Below are 21,826 nucleotides of genomic sequence, written 5' to 3'. Positions count from 1 at the left end.
CTGTTTATGTGGTATAAGTGTTGAAGAAATAAATGTAGTCAAAATTAGACTCTGAATGCTAGAAATGATGAAAGCATTATCTTTTCTATGGCATAACATTTCTCCAGTATTAAAATCAGTTAATCTTTAATTTGGGGATAGGTTTTGATAGATTTAATATGATCTAGGTCTTTATTAAACAGATGATGGATAATATCATAGGATGATTCATCACTGAGAACTGGATGTGAAAGTACCCTAATGCACATTACGACTGCTGCAGGACATGTCTTTCCTGATTCCACAGCAAAACACTACACACATCTTTAAACATACATCTGGGAAGCCAGGTCCAGTCAGGTCTCTCAGGCATGCATATTCTCATATTTAAATATGAACAGGGTTGTGTTTTAATGTGCACTTCTGTGATGTCCACAGATTACATGTGTCTGTAGGAAACACCAGTGTAACACCAGTGTTTCCTGCAGCAGTCACAATGGTTTGAACTACCTTAAGAATAATTGCTTGTCTTCACTGGTCTGAAATGTAACATTGCCAGTCTTCATTTTTGTTTGCAAGCCTTCTGGGCAAGGCCTGAGTCTCCTCTGTGTTCAATACATTGCCTAGCTCCAACGTTCTAGACATTTCTGTGCCCAGGGCAAAAATGTGTGCCTACTCTTCAGTCATGGCATTTCTGCATCAAGTGCAGAGAAAGATTTCTGATGAAAGAATTATCAAGGCCTTTTGCCCCTTCTATAAGAACATAAGAGCCATGCTGGATCAAACCAAGCATCCATCTCATCCAGCATTCTGTTCACACAGTGAACCACACTGTTCACACAGTGGCCAGCCAGCTGCTTGTGGGAAATCCACAAGTAAGACATGAGTGCAACAGCACTCTCCCACCCATGTTCCCCAGCAACTGGTGTACATAGCCATACTGCATATAGCCATAAGGACTAGTAGCCATGGATAGCCTTATCCTCCATGAATTTGTCTAAACTGCTTTTAAAGCCATCCAAACTGGTGGCCATCACTACATCTTGTGATAGCAAATGCCATAGTTTAACTATGTGCTGTGTTTTATCTGTCCTGAATCTCCCACCAATCAGCTTCATGTCATGACCCTTGGTCCTAGTATTATAAGACAGGGAGAAAAATGTTTCCCTACCCTCGCTCCCCACACCATACATAATTATGTACACCTCTATCATGTCTCCTCTTACTCACCTTTCTTTCTAAGCTAAACAGTCCCAGATGTTCTACTCTTCCCTCATAGAGGAGTTGCACCAGGCCCTTGAACATCTTGGTTGCCCTTTTCTGCACTTTTTCCAACACTACAATATCCTTTTTTAGGTACAGTGATCAGAACTGTACACAGCATTCCAAGTGTTGTCATATCATAGACTTGTATAAGGGAAATATGATATTGGCAGTTTTATTTCTGATTCCTATGCCTACTATGGAATTTGCCTTTTTTCACAGCAGCCACACACTGGGTTGACATTTTCATTGAGCTGTCCACCACAACCTCAAGATTCCTTCCTTGGTTAGTTACTGCTAGCTCAGATCCCATCAGCATATATATGGAGTTGGTATTTTTTGCCCCAACATATATACCTTTAGATTTGCTTAGAGTGAACAGCATTTGCCAGTTTTATGCCCATTCTCCCAGTTTGGGGAGATCCCTTTGGAGTTCTTTGCAATCCCTTTTTGTTTTAACCCCCCTAAATAATTTGGTGTCATCACCAAACTTGGCCATCTCACTGCTCACTCCTAATTCCAGATCATTTATGAACAGGTTGAAAAGCATTGGTCCCAATTGAGATCCTTGTTAGGGATGGGAGAACCAGAAATTTTCAAGCTCATCTAAATTATCTAAAAATTACTTCAAAGTATATTTCAGCTCACTCCCATTTTCAGTTTAGACCTGTTTTTCATCTCATTTAAATGGGGAAAGTGTGCTTGTTGAATGGAAAAAGTGCAATGCTGTATCCCTTTTCCACCATTGACCGAAGAGTGAAATTATGTATTATTTTGGAAAAATGTGTATTCCAAATTATAAAAAATACACATTTTTTGAATGAGACTGGAAATTCAGCAATTTGCAAACATTTCTCAGGAAAAAGTGCTCCTGCTTGTGCTCGCATTTGAGATTACAAATGGGATATGTTTGCATGATTTGTGAACAGAAATGAAATTCTCATATATCCATAATCCTTGTGGGACCCTGCTGTTTACATTCCTCCATTGGGATAATTTGCAATTTGTCCCTACTCTCTGTTCTTTAACCAGTTTCTGATCCAGAAGAAAACCTCTCCTCATATTCCATGACTGCTAAGTTTGCTTAGGAGTCTTTGGTGAAAGAATTTGTCAAAACCCTTTTAGAAGTCCAAGTAAACAATGCCTAACAGATCATTCTATCCACAGGTTTATTGGCACTCTCAAAGTACTCGAAAAGATTAGTGAGACAGGACTTACCTGTGCGGAAGCCGTGCTGATTCTTTTTCAGCAGGGCTTGTCCTCCTATATGGTTACTAATTGTATCTTTAATAATGCCTTCAACCAATTTACCTGGAACAGACATTAAGCTAACCAGCCTGTAATTTCCTGGATCCCCACCAATATATTTTTAAACAAAAATTAGCATTATATTTGTTATTTGCCATCCCTCTGATACAAAGGCTGATCTTAGGGATATGTTACATATCTTCTCCAGCAAGGAGAACATGTCTACGGTTATGATTTAATAGTCGCCAATATCCCCATATGAGACTGCAGCCCCCTTTCCCATGGACTGGTTGCTGCCTTTCATAGCTCACTGTGGCCATGAATAAAAGTTTAGCTGCAGTGGTGGTGCATCATTCTCAGAAGCAGATACAGCATCCTTGTGCTTTTATATCTTTCTTAATCTTCCTTCTATTCATTTTTGCTAGTAAAATATTTTGGAAACATAGGGAGAGCGAAACATTAGGTCGAGGTGCAAAGCTGCAGTGTGGGAGTTTCAGAATAATTTATTCTTCATTTCTGTTTTCATAGCCCTTTTAAAAAAAATGCAAAAAGTTATTTTAAAGTAAGTCAGCCTGGGGTCTCAAAAAGTTATTTTTCAACAGAATGATTTGCTGCAAGACAAAGAATACAATCAAATGAAGGGAAATTCTTATTGAGTAATATGAAACAGGTATTTCTGCCTTTAAGCCATATGCTGAATAATATCAGAGCATCTACGGAAAGAACTGCACAGTTCCCATTACTAACTACATTTGCATTGAATATGCACATTCTTTGATCTTTCAGGCTCATGGCTGAAAGTCTGATAAACAGATATCACCACCTACATTTGTATTTCAATTAATTTTGAAAGACAAAGGGAACTGCTGGATATGCAAATGTGAATATCCAGTGCTAGAATGCACCTTAACAGCCCCAAGGAGAATGTTCAACTATTAAATTGATTTCAACTCTAGTTTTACAAACCCTGTTCAATAAATTAGTTAATCAATTGTCTCAAGTCTCGCTAAATTCAGTGTTACTGATAAAGGGAGAAGAGGCTGGGGGAAAGGTCATTTTATGGAAGGATGTGTCTGTAGTGTAGACTTCAGAAACAGTGGGGACTGGTGACTCCAATTGTGGTGGGGCTGTGAATCTATTCTGGGTTTCAGTCAGAACCAGCCAGAACTTTAAAGAAGCTATCCAAGGTGCTGAACCCAAGGTGATGAACCTACTTTGGGGCTTGCCCCACCAAGACTGGAGCCATCAGCCTCCATTGTTTAGAAGTTATGCACACTGAGTTTGCAAATTCAGAAGTCCACCCTCAGCCAGATCACATTCCTAAAAACACTTATATGCAGCTATGTATGTACAAAACAGGTAAGAATTTCATTTGTTCAAAATCTCTAAAATGCTGTTTTCTGAACTAACGTATTATATGGCTTAGATTCCTTGAATATTTGAACCACTGGCCTCTTTGAATAGCTCTAGGCTGAGGACTGTATAGGTCATTCCTGTTTTATGCATAGTGTATGCCAGACTCTCTCTTAAGAACTCCAGGCTTCTAGATTTGGCCCTTACTACACATTACCTTTAATATGTAGCATGCAGCTGCATCCGTGTCTATTTTTTATTCAAAAGTAAGCATGAGACTCTGATCCAGATTGGAACTCTAGCGTTCGGGGTAGGAGGCCTTTAACACTTTGCCTTCTCCACTGTGTTCTCAGTGCAGGTTGGGGACCCACTCTTACTTTTTGCATAGGAAAAAAACACCTCCCATTGCAGTAAATCAGCTTTTCCCCCCTAAGCACATTGCATGTGTGGGGGTCCCAATCCAGACTGGGACCATGGTGCTTGTTGGTGTGTGTGTAGGGGGAAATGTTAAAAACTCATTGGTCATACTAGGGCCTAAATGCAAAGTGGGTCCCCTGCGCTTACTTATAAGTAAGAAAAGAGCCACTGACTTGGCTGCATACTACATATTAAAGGTAATGCATATGATGCAATCCTTTGCACACTTACTAGGGACTTACTATCCTCTGTTCAACTCATCACCTGAGTGATAAACAAAAAAACAGCCTCTTTCATATTAATGTTGTGTGTTAAAGGCTTTCCATGTTCACTCAAGTCCACCTCCCCCCCACAGAAATATTATGGCTGTTAAGGGCCACACCCTTAACAGGCATGTTATTTAGGTAATAGACATATGGTATGATATACTATGCTTGGTTAGTTCTAGTTTCACCACTACCTTGGAGCTGGATAGCTGTCAGGGGGACAGTGTTCACTGGAATAGACACATGGAGTCTATGCAACTGAAGCTATTGTGTAACTGAAGCTACCATTCCACATTACGAGCTGGCAGCCAATTCCATCCATATAGAATGATAGAGTTGGAAAGGACCCTGAAGGTCATCTAATCCAAACCTGTGCCACAGGTAAAGCATTTAACAAAGATGTCAATCTGTTTTCCAAAAGTCACTGTACAAACAGAGGAATTGTTACTACAAAATAAACCGCATGAAAGTCTATGGAAAAAACACACCAGATGATGCCTGTCAAACTGCAGGTGGGTACTCATCAAACGTTATAAAGGAAACTATTTCTTGCCCTTTCTACCTCGAAATTGGCACAGGCCACCCTCAAACCCACTTCTCCTACATACTGCCAGGTGTCATATCTGTCTGCTGAGCTGTTTCCTCAGTATAAACCATAAAACCTACCGGTGGCCCCCATGATTTCTGGTTATAATGGCAGTATGCAATTCAGCTGTCTCACCCTTAACATCACACAACTACAGTGGCCCTATAATGTGTGTGTGTGTGTGTGTGTGTGTGTGAGAGAGAGAGAGAGAGAGAGAGAGACTCCTTACATATTATAATCTACAATCCCATGCATGTTTAGACAGAAAAAGGTCTTACAACTCCCAGCATTCCCCAGCCAGCCATTTCCCAGGACTTTTTTCTGTCTAAACAAGTATTGGATTGTGGCCATATCCATGTTCTCCCAAATGGTTGGTAAGAATGTGCCTTTCTTTCTTGGATCAATTTGCCTCTTCTGTTTGGTCTTGCAAACCATAATCCTTAGCATTCATGTCAGTAAAACCACATCAGTAAAACAATGGTTCTGGGCTTATTAATGCAGATCAGCAGGTGTCAAAGAATAGAGTCACTGAGGGAAATCCTTGTCCAAAAACACAGGGCAGCAAGCTGATTTATGTAATATTCAAGATACCTGCCAGACCCCACACTATATATGCAACTCAGGACGCTGATTTCAGAAATCATACAGGGATTTCACTTCATTCAGGTCTTCTTTTTCCAAACCAAAAAATGCTTTTAGATGAACATTACATTGAAAATGTGAATTGACTGAAGGTCATCCATTATATGCTAGTTTCCATCTTTTACTTCTGACTCACAGAGATGAAACCATTAAGGCAAATGCAGATATGCTCACTATAGACATACAGAAACACTAACAATCTGTAATTTGCTTAACACCTTTCTTAAACTGGATTAAAAAAAATTCTGCGTAGCTCAAATTCTTGAAATATGCTGTACAGCTCATAGATAAAGTAATCTCACGAGAGAGAGAAAAAAGTGGAAGTAACAAAAAGTTCATTTTAATTCAGAATGTCAGAGTTTTTCAACATTTATCTTACAGAAAGAGAAATCCTGAGCACAATCCAGTGGGGATTAAACATTTCATTTTAGTGGGGCTTGGAGTCCATGGAAGGAAAAGTTGCTGGTAGATCAAAACCCATGTTATAGTAAAACATGCTCTGAAATGGAACTTATTCAGAATAAGAGAAATATTTGAACTGAAGGGTGCAATCCTATGGGGATAGGGGGCCACCTCTGAACTCAGAGACCACCTATCCAATGCAGGGCAGAAGAAGCACAGAGGGGATTATTCCTTCTGTGCTTCTCCTGCCCTGCATTTGTGGCTAGACAGCCGATTTCTGCTGTCTAGCTGCAGGAAGGTGGAGCAGGGGAGGAGGCTGCCAGATGACACATAGGATGTGTCGTACCAGCATTTCCGCCTTCCCTGCCTTGGAATTTCCCCTGGAATGCCCCATTTTGGCCACTCCGCATTCTTCTTCCAAGCATAGAACTTGAGACCATTCTGTGCTGCCTGCAGTGTGGCAGGGTGGGGGGAAGGTCAGTTCTCGGGAAACTGTCCTTGAACTGTCCATTTCCCGGAAACTCACATATCCTATGGCCGTCTAGCCACTGACTAGTGGCCATAGGATAACTCCCTTAAGTTACTTTTGTTACAATTGACAATAATGGAATATTCCAGTGACTGGACTTTGGGCTTATTCACACATGCATGTACAAGACTTGAAAGTTTATCACTTTCGCTATCACCTAGGATTGGGTGAGTATTTGAAATGGTTGGATGAGGATCAAAAATCTGATACATGTCCTACCTCTGTTTGACTGTCAACGCCTATTTCAAGTTGGGTCCAACTCTGTTTTGAACTGGACCAAACTCCAAGTGGGTCCCACCTCCCTTCTCTGTACTGCCAGTCCCTCATCTCCCAACAGATATCAGGGTAACTAAAGTCCTCCATTACTACTGTTTCATGCTTCCTTGACATATCTGCAATTTGCTTTTAGAAAGCATCATCCACATCTTCTCCTTGGTTGGGTAGTTGGTAGTAGGGCTGTGCACGGACGCCCCACTTCTCATGCCTCTTTGGACCTTCCAAAGCAGCTCCACTTCACTTCAGACCTATTCAGACCCCATCTGCCTTGCTTTGGATTCAAACCTGAAGTGAGATTCGGATTAGGGATGGCGGAGAATTTCTCCCCGAAACTTCGGGAGGCTGAGCGCCAATGTGTTCGGCCCCCCGAACAAGTTTCGGGGAGAAATCCTCCGGGGCCCCCCCGCACCCCGCACCCCCCCCGGGATGGGACTTACCTTTACCGAATGTCCCTCCCGGTGGCTGGTCCGGCCGGCGGTTCGGCGGGTGTTTGAGCGAGGCGGGAGCGGCAGCCGGTCTTTTGACCGGCTGCCGCCGCTGCCATTGCAATGAAAGGGGAAAAAAAAAAAACTTCCCCTGATAGGCTACGTGACGATTCACGTAGCCTATCACGGCTAGATTTGCAGTCAGCCATGATAGGCTACGTCAATCGTCACGTAGCCTATCACGGGTGACTTTAAAAAAAAAAGAGTGTACGGATAATGGCGGCCCCCATAGGGAGCCGCCATTCCCGTTCCTTATTTGGTCGCTCTAGTCTACGTAAATGTTTACGTAGACTACTGCGAAAATAAGGGCAACGCTATTTGCGTTGCCCGTATTTTCGCTGTAGTCTATGTAAACATTTACGTAGACTACAGCGACTAAATAAGGAACGCGAATGGCGGCTCCCTATGGGGGCCGCCATTCGCGTACGCGCTTTTTTTTTTTTTTTCAAAGTCACCCGTGATAGGCTACGTGACGATTGACGTAGCCTATCACGGCTGACTTTGCAGATCTAGCCGTGATAGGCTACGTGAATCATCACGTAGCCTATCAGGGGGCGTTTTTTGTTTTTTTTTTTTACTTTCGTGTTCGCGGCCGGGCGAGGCGCCTCCTCCCCGGCCTGAATTTCGGCCGGGCGAGGCGGGAAGCCTCCCCCCCGGCCTGAACTTCGCGGGGGGAGCAGCGAAGCGCCTCCCCCCCACCGCGAACGGCCTTCGACGACAGGTAAGTGACTTTCGTCCACCCCTAATTCGGATATCTGAATCATTCTGATATGACATTTTCCCATTGACTTGCATTGGAAAAAACAGCCATACCTTTTTCAGTTTTCATGACAGATACATGAAATTGGGGAACCTGTCATCCCCCATGGAGGGGATCCACCTGCCAAATTTCAGACAGTTTGGTCCAGTAGTTTTAGTGCTAAATTTGATTTTTTCAACAAAATCTCTTGAAGCAAAGAGATATAACTCTTCACTGTTTCCACAGAAGTGCATGAAATTTGGAGACCTCTTAGCACCCATGGAGGGAATTCCACCTGCCAAAGTGCAGGCAATTTGGCCTCGTAGTTTTTGTGCTAGGCACAGATAAATTGTGCTGTTCTCAGAAACTCAAACCAACAGTCATAAAGGGATTATAAGAGAAGTTAGGTGTTTAAGCAGTGATTAGGAGGAGATCACAATCCCTAATATCTGCTGTATGTTTCTTTGAAGTGCAAATAACCCTCTCCCCTAGTACTACTAAATTTGGTAATCTGGGGCCAGATAAAGTTGGCATCCAGGCTGTGGACTGCCAATTTGCCATCTTGGACTTAAGAGATGGTTGAGTCATGCAACTGCCCTGTGTTAAAAATTTGCTGGATTTCTAAAGTCTGGTCAACTTAATGTGCCTAGTTACATCTTTCATAAATCCATATAACTTCCTTCTCACTCTCTCTCAAATATTCTGTTTGATTGTAATAGTAGTGATGTTGGAGAAATCTGCAACAGATTCAAGACCACAAAGATGCCTCATTTTGAGCTTGCTTGCTTTGCCACACAGTGGAATATTATTTAAATAATAGATATAGTGCTTTTCCTGCTGTATTTTGAAATGTGGACATGTGTAGTGCTTTGCTTGACCACAACACAAGCACACAGACACACGCACAGGCACACAAGAGCAAAACAAGGCAAAGAACAAGGCAAAGCAAGGAAAAACTACTTTAAAAATATTTCTTGTTTTTTAAATACAGAATCCAGGAAGACAGACAGAGAAAACTACTAAGATGGTTGAATAATTCAGAAGAGGGGGGACCTAGGGCAAGCAAAGGAAGATAGAGTAAACTACAAAATACTAAATGTTTTTGGTTTTTAAATAAATAATCTAGAAAAGAAAGAAAGGGAAGAGTTGAATTGAGAAGGGCTGGGTAGAAAGAGTCCAACACACACACACACACACACACACACACACACACACCAGATCTAGCCAAGAAACGTCAGAGCTCTCTCCAGTAACACCGCCAGGTCTCTCTCTCTGACAGGATGAATAAATGCACGCTTTTTTCTCCAACATATCCAAAATCCCCCCCCCCCGCCTGCCTCCATCACTGTCACTGATTGGAGACTGCTGGGTTACATTCAGCCCTAATTTGGCAACTAGAGTTGCCATTCGCCAAAGCTCTCTCCCTCCTCCTCCTCCCCCTGATCTTTCTCAAGTTGATACATTTTGGAGACAGGCTGTCTGGGCTTCAGAATGCATCACAATAGCGCTGAATCTCTGAGGTGGACTGAGGCGCTTTGTGGGTGACCCACTTCACTTTGGACAACTTGGTGCTGGTCTGATTTGCTTCAGCTCACACCAAGGCACTCCTGAAGCACCCCAATTCGCTTCAGGATTCAGATTCAGCACCGAAGCAATGCACAGCCCTAGCTGGTAGTAGACTCCAACCGGAGTATTGTTTTGTTTGTTTTTTCCCCTTCCTCCATTTATTTTAACTCCTGTGCTTTCAACAGAGCCACCATGTTCATTCTGTTGCATTTCTATGCAGGTATGTACATTTTGAACATATAGTGCAGCTCCTCCACCATTTCGTGGCTCCTGTACTCAATTTCTACATTCCACTTGTGGGAGTCATCTCACAAAATCTCACAAAGTCAGGAGGCTTGCAGAAGCGAGATGCGGTAATTGGGCTTTTCGTGGTGAACACTCAGAAAACCCATAATGGTTATTTCGGGGAGAGGGGAAATCCCTGAAGAGTTATTTCTGTGTTTTATCTGTGATGGCTGTTTAATTCATGTAAATCAGACCTGCTGGGGTCCCAATCTGACCCTCCTTCTCAATCTGGCCTCTTGGATTCTCCAGATGGCCACACCTCCTTTCCCCAACCACTGATCATTTGGTGGTTTCCCAGCTTTTGTGCAGTTTTTCCCCATGCCCAAAGGTTGAAATGTCTCTCCTAAGACTTAGCTATTCGCAGTAAGAGCTTTAAGATAAAACATGCTGGTATTTTGTGTATTTTGGCTAGGGATGCTGGGGAAATTTGAGATGGACTAAAATGAACTTGGGTTTCTAAGAATCTGACTTGTGGAATCTGCTATGGAGTGGCCCCCTCAAGCTGCACAGAGTCCATGGACTTTCAGATGATTTTTTTTATTTTCCCAAAATTTATGCATATTTATTGGTAGGAAAATATTAGGGATGCACAAAAGTCACTTACCTGGTCTTGCAGCTTGCTTCGCGGTGGGGGGGAGGCGCTTCGCTGCTCCCCCCGAAGTTCAGGCCGGGGGGGGAGGCTTCCCGCCTCGCCCGGCCGAAATTCAGGCCGGGGAGAAGCGCCCCGTCTCCCCAGCCGCGAACTTCAAAAGAAAAAAAACAAACAAAAACGCCCCTGTGATAGGCTACGTAACGATTAACGTAGCCTATCATGGCTAGATCTGCAAAGTCAGCCGTGATAGGCTACGTTAATCGTCACGTAGCCTATCACGGGTGACTTTGAAAAAAAAAAAAAGCGCGGACGCAAATGGCGGCCCCCATAGGGAGCCACCATTCGCGTTCCTTATTTGGTCCCTGTAGTCTACGTAAAGATTTACATAGACTACGGCGAAAATAAGGGCAATGCTATTTGCGTTGTCCTTATTTTCGCCGTAGTCTATGTAAATCTTTACGTAGACTACAGGGACCAAATAAGGAACGCAAATGGCGGCTCCCTATGGGGGCCGCCATTAGCCGTACGCGCTTTTTTTTTTTTAAGTCACCCGTGATAGGCTACGTGACGATTAACGTAGCCTATCATGGCTGACTTTGCAAATCTAGCCGTGATAGGCTACGTTAATCGTTACGTAGCCTATCACAGGGGTGTTTGTTTTTTTTTACTTATCTTGTAATGGCGGTGGCAGCAGCCAGTCGAAAGACCGGCTGCCGCCCCCACCCCTGACGAAGACCTGCCGAACCGCTGCCGGGACCCACCGCCGGGAGGGACATTCGTGAAAGGTAAGTCCCATCCTGGGGGGGGGGGGCGGAGAATTTCTCTCCGAACAACCTTTGGAAGACCGAATGCATTGGCACTCAGCTCCCCGAAGTTTCGGGGAAAAATTCTCCCCCATCCCTAGAAAATATGCAAGTTTCTGCTGAGGAAAAGTTGAATGGAATGGGGAACAATACGCTAAATGTTGCGTACGAAGGTAAATTATGTAAATTGTTACAAAACCTTATGTAATTATTTGTGTATTTTTCCATACAACAACAACAACAAAATATTAACATCCATCTGTGAGCGGATGATGGAACAAACGGTGCCTGACAATCCACGAAACACAGACGGAGCAGATTTTACACAGTCTGTACATCCTTCCTTTGGCTCCACCCCCTTTGCCTTTGGCCCCACCCCTCCCTTTGTCCCCACCCACCACTGGAATGTGGGCCCCAAAAACTTCTCCAAAATTGAATGGTGCCTTCAGGCTGAAAGAGGTCCCCCACCCTTGAGGTAAATCATCACTTGAGTTTCAAGTGAGAAATGTGTATGTCAGGTGCCAACATACCCTTTGTTGAAAAATGTCAAGTTGAATTTAAGAAAGAACATGCTTGTGCTTTAATTTATTTATTTATTTAATTTATTTATTAAATTTATTTATCACCCATCTGGCCGGTCACCCAGCCACTCTGGGCGATGTACAAGCATATAATAAAACAGTTTAAAACAATAAAATTCTACAATAAAAACATTTTTTAAAATACCCTAACCCACCCCAAATGCGGAAGCTCATTAAAGAGGGGGCATGGCGGAGTTCCCTAGGAGGGAGTTAAGGAAGGGGACAGGGTAAACAAAATCATACTAGTCACTCACAGCAGTGCCTTTTCTCTTGGAAAGCACATCCCTTGTTGGCATTCAAAACCTTGAAGGATGAGTTTAATCACAGTTATTTAATGTTTGTCTCTACACATAGTTCCAATCACATTACAAATGTGGAGATTATTTCCATCCTCCCTCTCCCGGCCACCACCACCAATTCCTCATATGATATTTTTTATATTGGCATTTTATTTATCTTAAAAGTAAGCTTATCTTTCTTTAGTAGCAGAAACCACTGTTTTCTCCCAAGTCTCAATGCTTAATCCCTTTTGTGATCTGGGAGATATTTGGGACAGGATTGGAAGAAGAAGAAATAAACAAACCCAACTTGACTAATTGTTCTGCATCACATAATCTTTTTCTTATCCTTACTCCCTTTCTTGTAAAAAAATGTTTCTTAAAAAAACACACATAACAAGAACACAAGGAAGGTAGAGTCTATCTAGAGGATTACAGTGTAATTAATGTCAAGTCCAGCTGGAGAGAAATCTCAATAATTCATTTCAGAAGTGGAATCACCCTTGCAACTTAAATACTGTTGATCCACTGAGATCATGTACATGAAATTCTCCACTGCCTATCCATTTCTCTGCATCATGCAATTCGTGCCACTGTGTATCAGAAGCTGGTAGTCTTTTGATTCCTAGGACCTGCATGGACCACTTTATTCATTTCATTACCATTTCAGAAATGACACTTAATTCAGTTTCTGGAGTTACCTAAGTGTTTGAAAGCTGGATCCCAACCTGACTTGCAGTCACACACAGGAAAATACATAGCAGATGGAAGAAAAAGCATGCACATTTCCAAATGACTGAACCCAGTCAAGTAAAGAACTAAGGCATCTTTATATGTAATGATCAGCTATGATTTAATAATATGTGAACGAGTTCACACAAGTCTCAAGTAGGGATGTCAGAGGATATCCATTTGGAGCTTCTCACCTGTTCAGCTCCCTGGTTCTCCATGCTTGCCTAACTCAGCGTGTGCGGAGTTGGGCAAGCACAGGGATCCCTGCTTACCCACATGCACCATTTTGTGTAGAAATCGCAGAAAAGCTACTTACATAAATCATTATTTCCACAAAATGGTGGCCATAAATAGCCTGATTCAGGCAAAATTACAGTTATTTATGTAACTTTGCATAAATGGCGCAACGTATGGCACCATTTTGTGGAAATTGTGATTTATCTAAGTAGCTTGTGCACAATTTCTACACAAAATGGCAGCTTGCGGTATAATGAGCAATGTGTAGTGATGGCGGAGAATTCCTCCACGGACTCCAGTGAGGCCGGATTCTAAAGAATCTGCCCCCCTGGAGTCCATGGCGGAATGGAAGACTTATCTCTGCCTCTCCACAGCATCCTCTTCATCCCAATCCTCCAGCTCTGGATTGCCAGCAATACGGCCACCATGTTGTATCAGTAGCTGAAGGGGACTGACTGCGGACACAAATGGCATCCAGGATGCCATTTGCGGCTGTAAAGGCCTTAGTTTAAGGTAAATGCAGCCATAAATGGCTGCATTTACCTTAAACTAAGGCCTTTACAGCCACAAATGGTGTCCTGGATGCCATTTGCGGCCATGCTTTTCACTCACGTGATAGGCTACGCAAATATTTGCGTAGCCTATCACATAAAAGCAGGGATGCAAATGGCGTCCTGGACGCCATTTGCGTCTGCAGTCAGTAGTCCCCTTCAGCCAGCGATATGGGATGGCAGCCGTATCGCTGGCACTTCGGAACCGGCCGGCGGCTCTGCGGAATCGCCATGGAGCGGAGCCAGCCAGCAAGGATTCCAGGGGGAGGAACACCTGCCCTGTGGACCCCCCCTGGACTGGCAGGTAGGGGATTCTTACATCCCTAGCAATGTGTCGCTTGCTGGGCACCCACAGACCATCCGATGGCTCAACCAGCACGCTAAACTGGGTTGGGTAAGTGATGGGGGTCTGGTGAGAGGCATGCAAGGCAGGCATGGGGAGGGGATTCACCCATCCCTAGTCTGAACGTCACCCCCTCACCCTCTGCCACAGCCACTAGGAACAATTTGGAGGCTTTTACTTCTGGTCATATGATTCTTCTTTCCTCTTGTCCTGTAGCATGGCCACCAGGACAAGATTGGAAGCATCTGTTTTGAGTTTTAAACTAACCACAGTTCTCCATTTTGTCTGAAGTCAGGGGAGCTGTAGTGAGTTGAAATGGTGGATACTGCAAATAAACTGTGGTTTATGATCCAGGTAGTTCAGTGACCTCAGTTCAAACTAGCCACAGTTCCTGAGCTTGGACATGACAGGCTTGGACATAAGAGAATTTATACCAGCATGCCGGTGTGCTAGTGACATGGCTCGGTCATTCCTGTTTGACTCCTCCTACCAGTGGGAGTTTGTTCACTGTCAGCTCTGCATGGCAGCATGAGTTTGATCTACGACTTTTGGACTTTCCTCTGCTGGGATGCATGCAGTGTGGAGTTACCAATGTGAAAGTGGTGGCATTGAACTCCTTGTGTTTCTGGGTTTACCCTCCCCTTGATCTTTATAGGCCTCGTCCATGTAGCCTAGAGTTATCAATAAAAGATTCAAAATTGTACTGTCTATGGGTGTGGTTTTGTTTAGGCCTTTCAAGAATTTTTATCCCTTGATTGCATGATGGGGTCATTCCAGAAATCATTCCCATTCCTTGTCAAGGGTTGGAACCCCATGTATGGATTGCCTAGGTTAGATACATCAGGAATCCCGAGTCCCTTCCCTTGTGTTCAGAACCATGGAGATGGCAACGGGGGAACCACATTGATGAAGATCTCAGTCACAGTAGTAGTGTTTACCTTTGGACTGTTCTGAAATGACATACAGCCTATAGCTACTGACCCTCAGCTATATGATTTCTGAAGAGTGTAACCATTAAGCTTTTGCTGTGGAACTTCCTGCAATAAAGAAATCTCACTGATTTGGGTGTCCAGTGTCAGATTGCCTCAGTGCATGCTCTAGGGCAGCGGTCCCCAACCTTTTTGGCACCAGGGACTGGTTTCATGGAAAACAATTTTTCCACAGACCGGGGGGGGGGGATGGTTTTGCTGGCAGACTTCCAGCTGCCGGGATGCAAATGGCGTCCATGTAGCAGACTCCATTTGCATCCCTGTTCTTTGCAGTAATAGGCTACATAAAGATTTATGTAGCCTATTACTTGAAGAACAGGGATGCAAATAGCGTCTGCTACGTACGCCATTTAATGTACACAATGTACACATGCCGAGATCTAAACTAATGTCACAAGGCAAAGGGGAACAGCAGCCAACAACCAATTGTCAAACACTCTTAAAACCTGTTCTTACATTATTTTCTCTCATCTTATAGAGAAAAGTTTGCAACACATCTACCGTAGTCTCTGGTGAAAGTAAGGAAGATTATATGGAGCAGAAACCAGCTGTTGGTGCAAAGATTTAATGCCTCCACCTCAGCCCCTCCACTCTGCTTTCCAGAACAAGTGAAGGGAGGTGTCATTTACTGTTACTGTTCTCCAGTTAACAAAGGATCCAACAGCAGCTAGGAAGTATCGCATACAGTACTTGGAAGGGACACTCAGTTTTGAAAATGCAAGTACATACAAAAAACTGGGTTGAAAAGAGTATGCCTCTCTTACAAATTTTGTTCTGCACCTTCCAAATGACTTCCCAGTTGGAAAACATTGAACATACAGGGTTGCATACAGTACTGAGAAAATAAACAGCCTTTCTAGACAGGGTTGCTGATTCATTTTATCCCAAATAGAATTCAAGGTTGCTAAAATGGAGGTGGGGGAATATTTGTATATCTGCATTGCCTCATTTTGTTTAGCTTAGGAAAGAGACGAGTAAGAGGAGACAAGATAGAGGTGTACTAGATTATGCATGGTGTGGAGAAAGTGGATAGGGAGACATTTTTCTCCCTCTCTCAAAATAACAGAACCCGGGGTCATCCCATGAAGCTGATTGGTGGAAGATTCAGGATGGATAAAAGGAAGGACTTCTTCACACAGCACATAGTTAAACTATGGAATTCACTTCCACAAGACGTAGTGATGGCCACCAATTTGGATGGCTTTAAAAGGGGGTTAGACAAATTCATGGAGGATAAAGACTATCAATGGCTACTAGTCCTAATGGTTATATGCTACCTCTAGTATCAGAGACAGTATGCCTATATACAGCAGTTGCTGGAGAACACAGGCAGGAGGGTACTGTTGCACTCATGTCCTGCTTGTTGGTTTTCTGTGGTCAGGTGGTTGGCCACTGTGTGAACAGAATGCTGGACTAGGTGGACCACAAGTCTTCTTATGCTCTTTTGTTCCACAGATAAGCCTTTCTCAGGCATTCAGTATGCATGGGTACTGAACACATGAAGGGAATGCACTTGGGACTAGCCCTGCTCCTTTCATGACCAGATTAATGCTGGCAATCCCTATACCCTGCTGAGATCCTGAACGGCAGCCTGAAGAGGGGCAACTTGTACACATGCAGAGTTTCTTCTTCTCATCTTGGAAGCCCTACATGAATAGAAGGTGGAGCCCTTAAGACTGAGCCAATCACACATTGGCCAGGGGTGTGGCCAGCATACACAGCATCGTCAAGGGGTGGCCCTGTGCATGCCAGCTTGCCCCTTCACACAGTTAAAGTGACACCTGAAGAGAGGTACTGTCTGCTTCCAGTTGCACTGTCACTGTTTGGTATCTATCGGTCACAATTCTCATGCATGCACATCATGCCTCGAATATATGTTTTTGTTGTATTTCTATACTATAGAATGAAAAAAACTATGATTAAATTTGATCACAGGACCAATGTGCAGGAAACCTTAGGCCTCCATTGCAATGACAACAACAGCAATGGCAACAACACGAAGCAATGACAATGCAAACAAGAGCAAATAGAATCCAATATTTCAGGCTGATAAACAGATGTACTGGCAGAATTCTACATATGGCTTTTCAGATATTCCTAGTCTTCGTGTATTTGCAACTGCCATTTTGCTAATAATATGAATAGGGCTTATACCTCATTAGCACTACTTAGGTTAACAAGCAAATTATTCCACCAAGGTCAGTATGGGAATGTATGAAATGGTTTTACAGTGTAATTTACATTGGCCCCACCGCTCAGGCCCCATGGCTAGGGTCTGGCATAGCCAAAGAGAAAAACACCCTCTCCCTTTTAGCTTGGCTTGAACAAACTGGCTTGGGATGTTGTGATGCATCTGCTACTCTCCTCTTCCCCAAACCTGATTGCTCTGTAAATCCTCTGTAAATCCTCTGTAGTGGCAATGTGAACAGAAGAGACATATCACTGCTAAACTTCATATGGAAATAAACTAATAGCATTTGCGAGGGTGGGGGGAATGGTTGTTAATGCACCATGTTCATAGTCTTGTGAGGAATAGATTACTGGCAATCAGAACAGATGGATTAGATTTTTCATTGGATTTCAAAAATACTCTTACAGTGCAGTCCTATACATGTGTACTCAGAAGTACATCCCATTAAATCCCATGGAGCTTAGTAGTCCCACATAAGTGGGTACAGTATTGCAGCCTTAGTTATTTTTAATTAAGACATACTTGGTAGAGGCAATACATTATGCAGCTGAAAAGAATGGTTCAATCCTGCCACCTGTAAATATGAACAATGAGAAGAGCCCTAAATGACCAGACTTGGCAGCCTGCAAACCTTCCATCACACAGGAAATCCAATTATATCTAATGAAAGAACTGTACCAAAGTGTCCAGATTTAAGTAAGTTGGTAGTTATTAGCTGAGTTTATCTACGTACCTCCACAGTGAGCTCTCTGTGATACTCCCCAGGTTGTAGTCATACAGCTTTGTCAGAATTAAAATCACCTGCAGGCACGAGAAGAAAATCATGGTTAGTCTCTAACAATTAGAATCTCATAGAACTGATATGACCCAGGGGAAGGCTTAGACTGCTGTTAATGGGTCCTTAACATAATTAAATGAATCGCTCAAGCATTTGCTTAACTGATATAGGGGACGTCCATAGAAGTCAGAATTTCCTCCGCCAGTGTCTGCTGCACATGCAGCAGCTCTTCCCAGAAGAAAAGGAAATTTATTTCCTATTGATTTATTTCTATTGATTTATTATTATTATTATTATTATTATTATTATTTTAATCTGCCCAATAACCAATGTTATTTGGGTGAATTACAAACAGTTAAAAGATTAAAATGTCGTACAAAAAACTTGAAGTATATATATAAATACAATACAAATATTTTAAAGAATAAAATACAATTTACCAGTAAAAGCAAATGAAAAGAGCATCACAGCAACATGGCACGGGGCATCTTTAGACAGCTTTTCTGGGCAATCGCTAGGGGTACCATATGTGTGAGGTTTGTTTAATGGGTTAATGGACCAGGTCCTGTAGTCTGGCAGTTATCCCTCCTTAGAAATAACCACCACTCCACTGTACAATAGCACTGCACAAATGATAGATCAAATCAATAGAGCATAGAATCATAGAGTTGGGGGGGGGTGTAAGCCTTCTAGTCCAGCGTCCTTCCAAATGCAGGAAACTAAGAGCTAGGGCATCCCAATAGATGGCTGTCTAGCCTTTGTTTAAATACCTCCAGTGAGGGAAGACGCCCATCAAAGGTAATGCCCTTACTATTAGGACATTTGTCCTAATGTTCAACTGAAATCTACCTTCCTCTAACGTAAGCTTATTAGATATGGCCCTGCCCTAGGGAAACAGAGAACAAGTCTTTTCCCTCTTTGGCATGACACCACCAAATATTTGAAGGGTGGTATCATGTTCCCTTTCAGTTTTCCCTTGTCCAGACTAAACATACCCAGTTCCTTTGACCTTTCTTCATAGGACTTGTTTTCTTTTCTGTACCACTGACTATCTTCATTTTCCTCCTCAGAACCTAGATTGTCTACATCCCTCTTAACATGTGGTGTCCAGAACTGGACAAAGTAAACCAGATACTAGTGTAGAATAAAGTGGAAGTATTACTTATTTACATTTGCAAACTATGATTCTAATAATGTGGCCTAAAATTGCATTCGCTTTTTTTTGCACCGCATCACACTGCTGATTCATGTCCTGCTTGTGATCGACTATAATCCCAAGATCCTTTTCACATGTACTGCTGGCAAGCCAGGTATCTCTGATCCTATAACTGTGCATTTTATTATTTGATTGTTTGTTTATTTTGACTTAAATTCAGAACTTTGCAATTGTCTCTGCTGAATTTCATTTTGTTAATTTCAACCCAGTTTTCCATTCTATCAAGTTCATTTTGAATGGCATCCCTGTCTTTTGAGATGTTAGCTATCCACACACCCCGCCCCAGTTTCACGTAACATTTGATAAGGATGTTCTCCAGTCTCCACCCCTTCACCTAAGTCATTGATAAAAATGTTGAAGAGACAAAGCTCTGCAGCCGTCTACATGAAACCTCCCTTCAGTTTGATGGGAACCAGTTATGAGCACTCTTTGAGCCCAGTTTTCCAACCAGCTGTGTGCATCCTGATGGTATTGTCATCTATCCTGAATTGAATAGTGCTGTGCTGATAATTTCTTCAACATTTGTTTTACCATTTTCATTCAAGTTGATAGAAAAGAAGTTGCTTTCAAAAAGAAATTCAAAGGAGAAGAAATTTTGGAGAAATTGTCATGGGTTGGGTTCGAGGGTTTTGCGCTTACATTATGTAGGAGGTGACCAAGGAGTATGCATGAGTATCCTGTTTTTCATTGTACAATCATTCTCCAGCAGCCTGTAGCCTCCACGGCTTCCCACACTTCAGTTAAAGCCCAGGGAAAGACATCATGAAATGATTCCTCCCATAGGGCTTTTTCAGTTCAGGAAGTGCAGGCAGCCTGGGAAGTTGCAGAGTAATGGAGACATGTGAAATGGAAACAAAACACAGAGAGAGAACCACTGACCACCTTGCAGGGCTTAGGAAAGAACACCAAAAGAAATTAAAAATAAATTATGAAAGACGCTGAGAAGGAGACAGAAAAATGGAAGCTGCTTTCTTGGGGAAGAAAACTTTCAGGAAATTGGGGAACATATTTTGGGGCAGCACCAGCTCTTCCCTGCAGCTGGACAAAACACTACCTCTTCACATCTGCTACAAGGCTTTCAGTAAAGTAGCAGTATTATACGCATCTGTATTAGAGACAAATGTATCCACAATCATTCCTCAGAAATTTAACATTTGGAAGAGCCTGGGGAAGATGCTGAATCCTGAAGAATGACAACTAAAGCTGAGCCAAAATTTGTCAGAAGACCTTTTTTTCTCAGAAAAGCTCTGAGATGTTTCATTTCTTACCCAAGATAAAAGGCCACGTTGCAAAATTTCCTCCAAATTTCATTCACCATTATTTTTGTGGTGGCTACCTTCTCATTTCCCCCTTACAATGTCCTGAATAATGCTAGGTATGGGGCACTGTGGAAGATGCAAAAGGGGCCAGGCTGCCAACAGAGTTGGCAGTGCACACACACACACACCCCTCAGGAAAAAAGAAAGCAGCTGGGCTACAACTCCTACCAATGGTGAGTTCTGCTTGAGAGAAACTGTTGGAGAATTTCTTTTCCCCCTGGAGAAATTCAGTGAAATTCCTCCCCCTGCCCCCCAATTTCTCTGCCCACGAATAGGGTGGAGAATTTTGAGAGGCCATTTGTGCACAGCTCTAGAATTTAACCAGTGTGCTAACCAAAATGTTACAAGGGATTGTGTCAAAAGCTTTGCTGAAATCCAGATAAATTATATTCACAGCATTCCCACAATCCATTCTTTCCAGTCCTGTGTTGCTACATCCACTCTCCCAGATTTCTGAAAGAAGATTGACAGAGGTTCTGAGAATACACAATCAAGTTCCTTTAGTACCCTAGGAAGCAATTCATCTGGCACTGAAAGCTTGAACTCTTTTAAGGTACCTAAGTATTTCCTGACTCCAATAAGTCTTCAAGTCCAATTCAGTCACATCATCAGTCGCACTACTTGTTGACTTCTACGCAGATTCCATTTTGGAGAAGATGGATGTAAAATACAAGCTAAGCAGCTCCATCTTCTCTTTCTCACCAGTTAACAAAGAGTACTACACTCTTTGTTTCATCCATTATTGTGTACGCACAAATACATATATCTCCTGCTAGTACTAAGCCTACAAAGTCTATGTGAAGTAAAAATTAAGTGATGGGTCAACCAAACAAATTCCTAAGAGCCAATCTATGCATGTGGTGAGCTGCAGTTTTTCCCCTAATTGTATGTCAGACTATATCTGCAGGGATCTCAAGTTTGAGTTCAATCTCATGAAAAACCTCCTAGCCCATAGAAAACTAGCATGCCAGGGAGAAAAATAATCAGAGAATCCTTCTTTCTACAAAGTTAATTTCTTTCATTCAGGAATATTTCTTGTTTTTTAAAGGAAAACATTAATATGTGATCCACAACTGCAGTTTGGAATAGTACAAACTTTCCTAAAAAGCCTTTCCCCAGCCTAATGCCCTCCAGATGTTTTGGACCAACTCCCAATGGCTCCTGCCAGCATGGCCAATGA

General features: G+C 42.7%; 1 protein-coding gene across 2 annotated transcripts in view; it reads right to left on the bottom strand.

The window, feature by feature from the left end:
• SORCS1 (sortilin related VPS10 domain containing receptor 1) overlaps nucleotides 1–21,826 on the bottom strand; it is a 618,971-nt gene that overhangs the window by 413,397 nt on the left and 183,748 nt on the right. For both annotated transcript variants that reach the window (XM_084841982.1, XM_084841983.1), the window contains exon 2: nucleotides 18,067–18,134. In XM_084841982.1, coding sequence (XP_084698108.1) covers nucleotides 18,067–18,134 — 68 coding nt within the window. The remainder of the gene's footprint in view (nucleotides 1–18,066; nucleotides 18,135–21,826) is intronic.

This window comes from Heloderma suspectum, chromosome 3 (assembly GCF_057233095.1).
Source record: "Heloderma suspectum isolate Gila_16-S chromosome 3, 16-S_ref, whole genome shotgun sequence".
NCBI classification, from domain to species: domain Eukaryota; kingdom Metazoa; phylum Chordata; class Lepidosauria; order Squamata; family Helodermatidae; genus Heloderma; species Heloderma suspectum.
The sequence above is the reverse complement of the archived record's forward strand: the minus strand, read 5'-3'. Positions and strand labels throughout refer to the sequence as shown.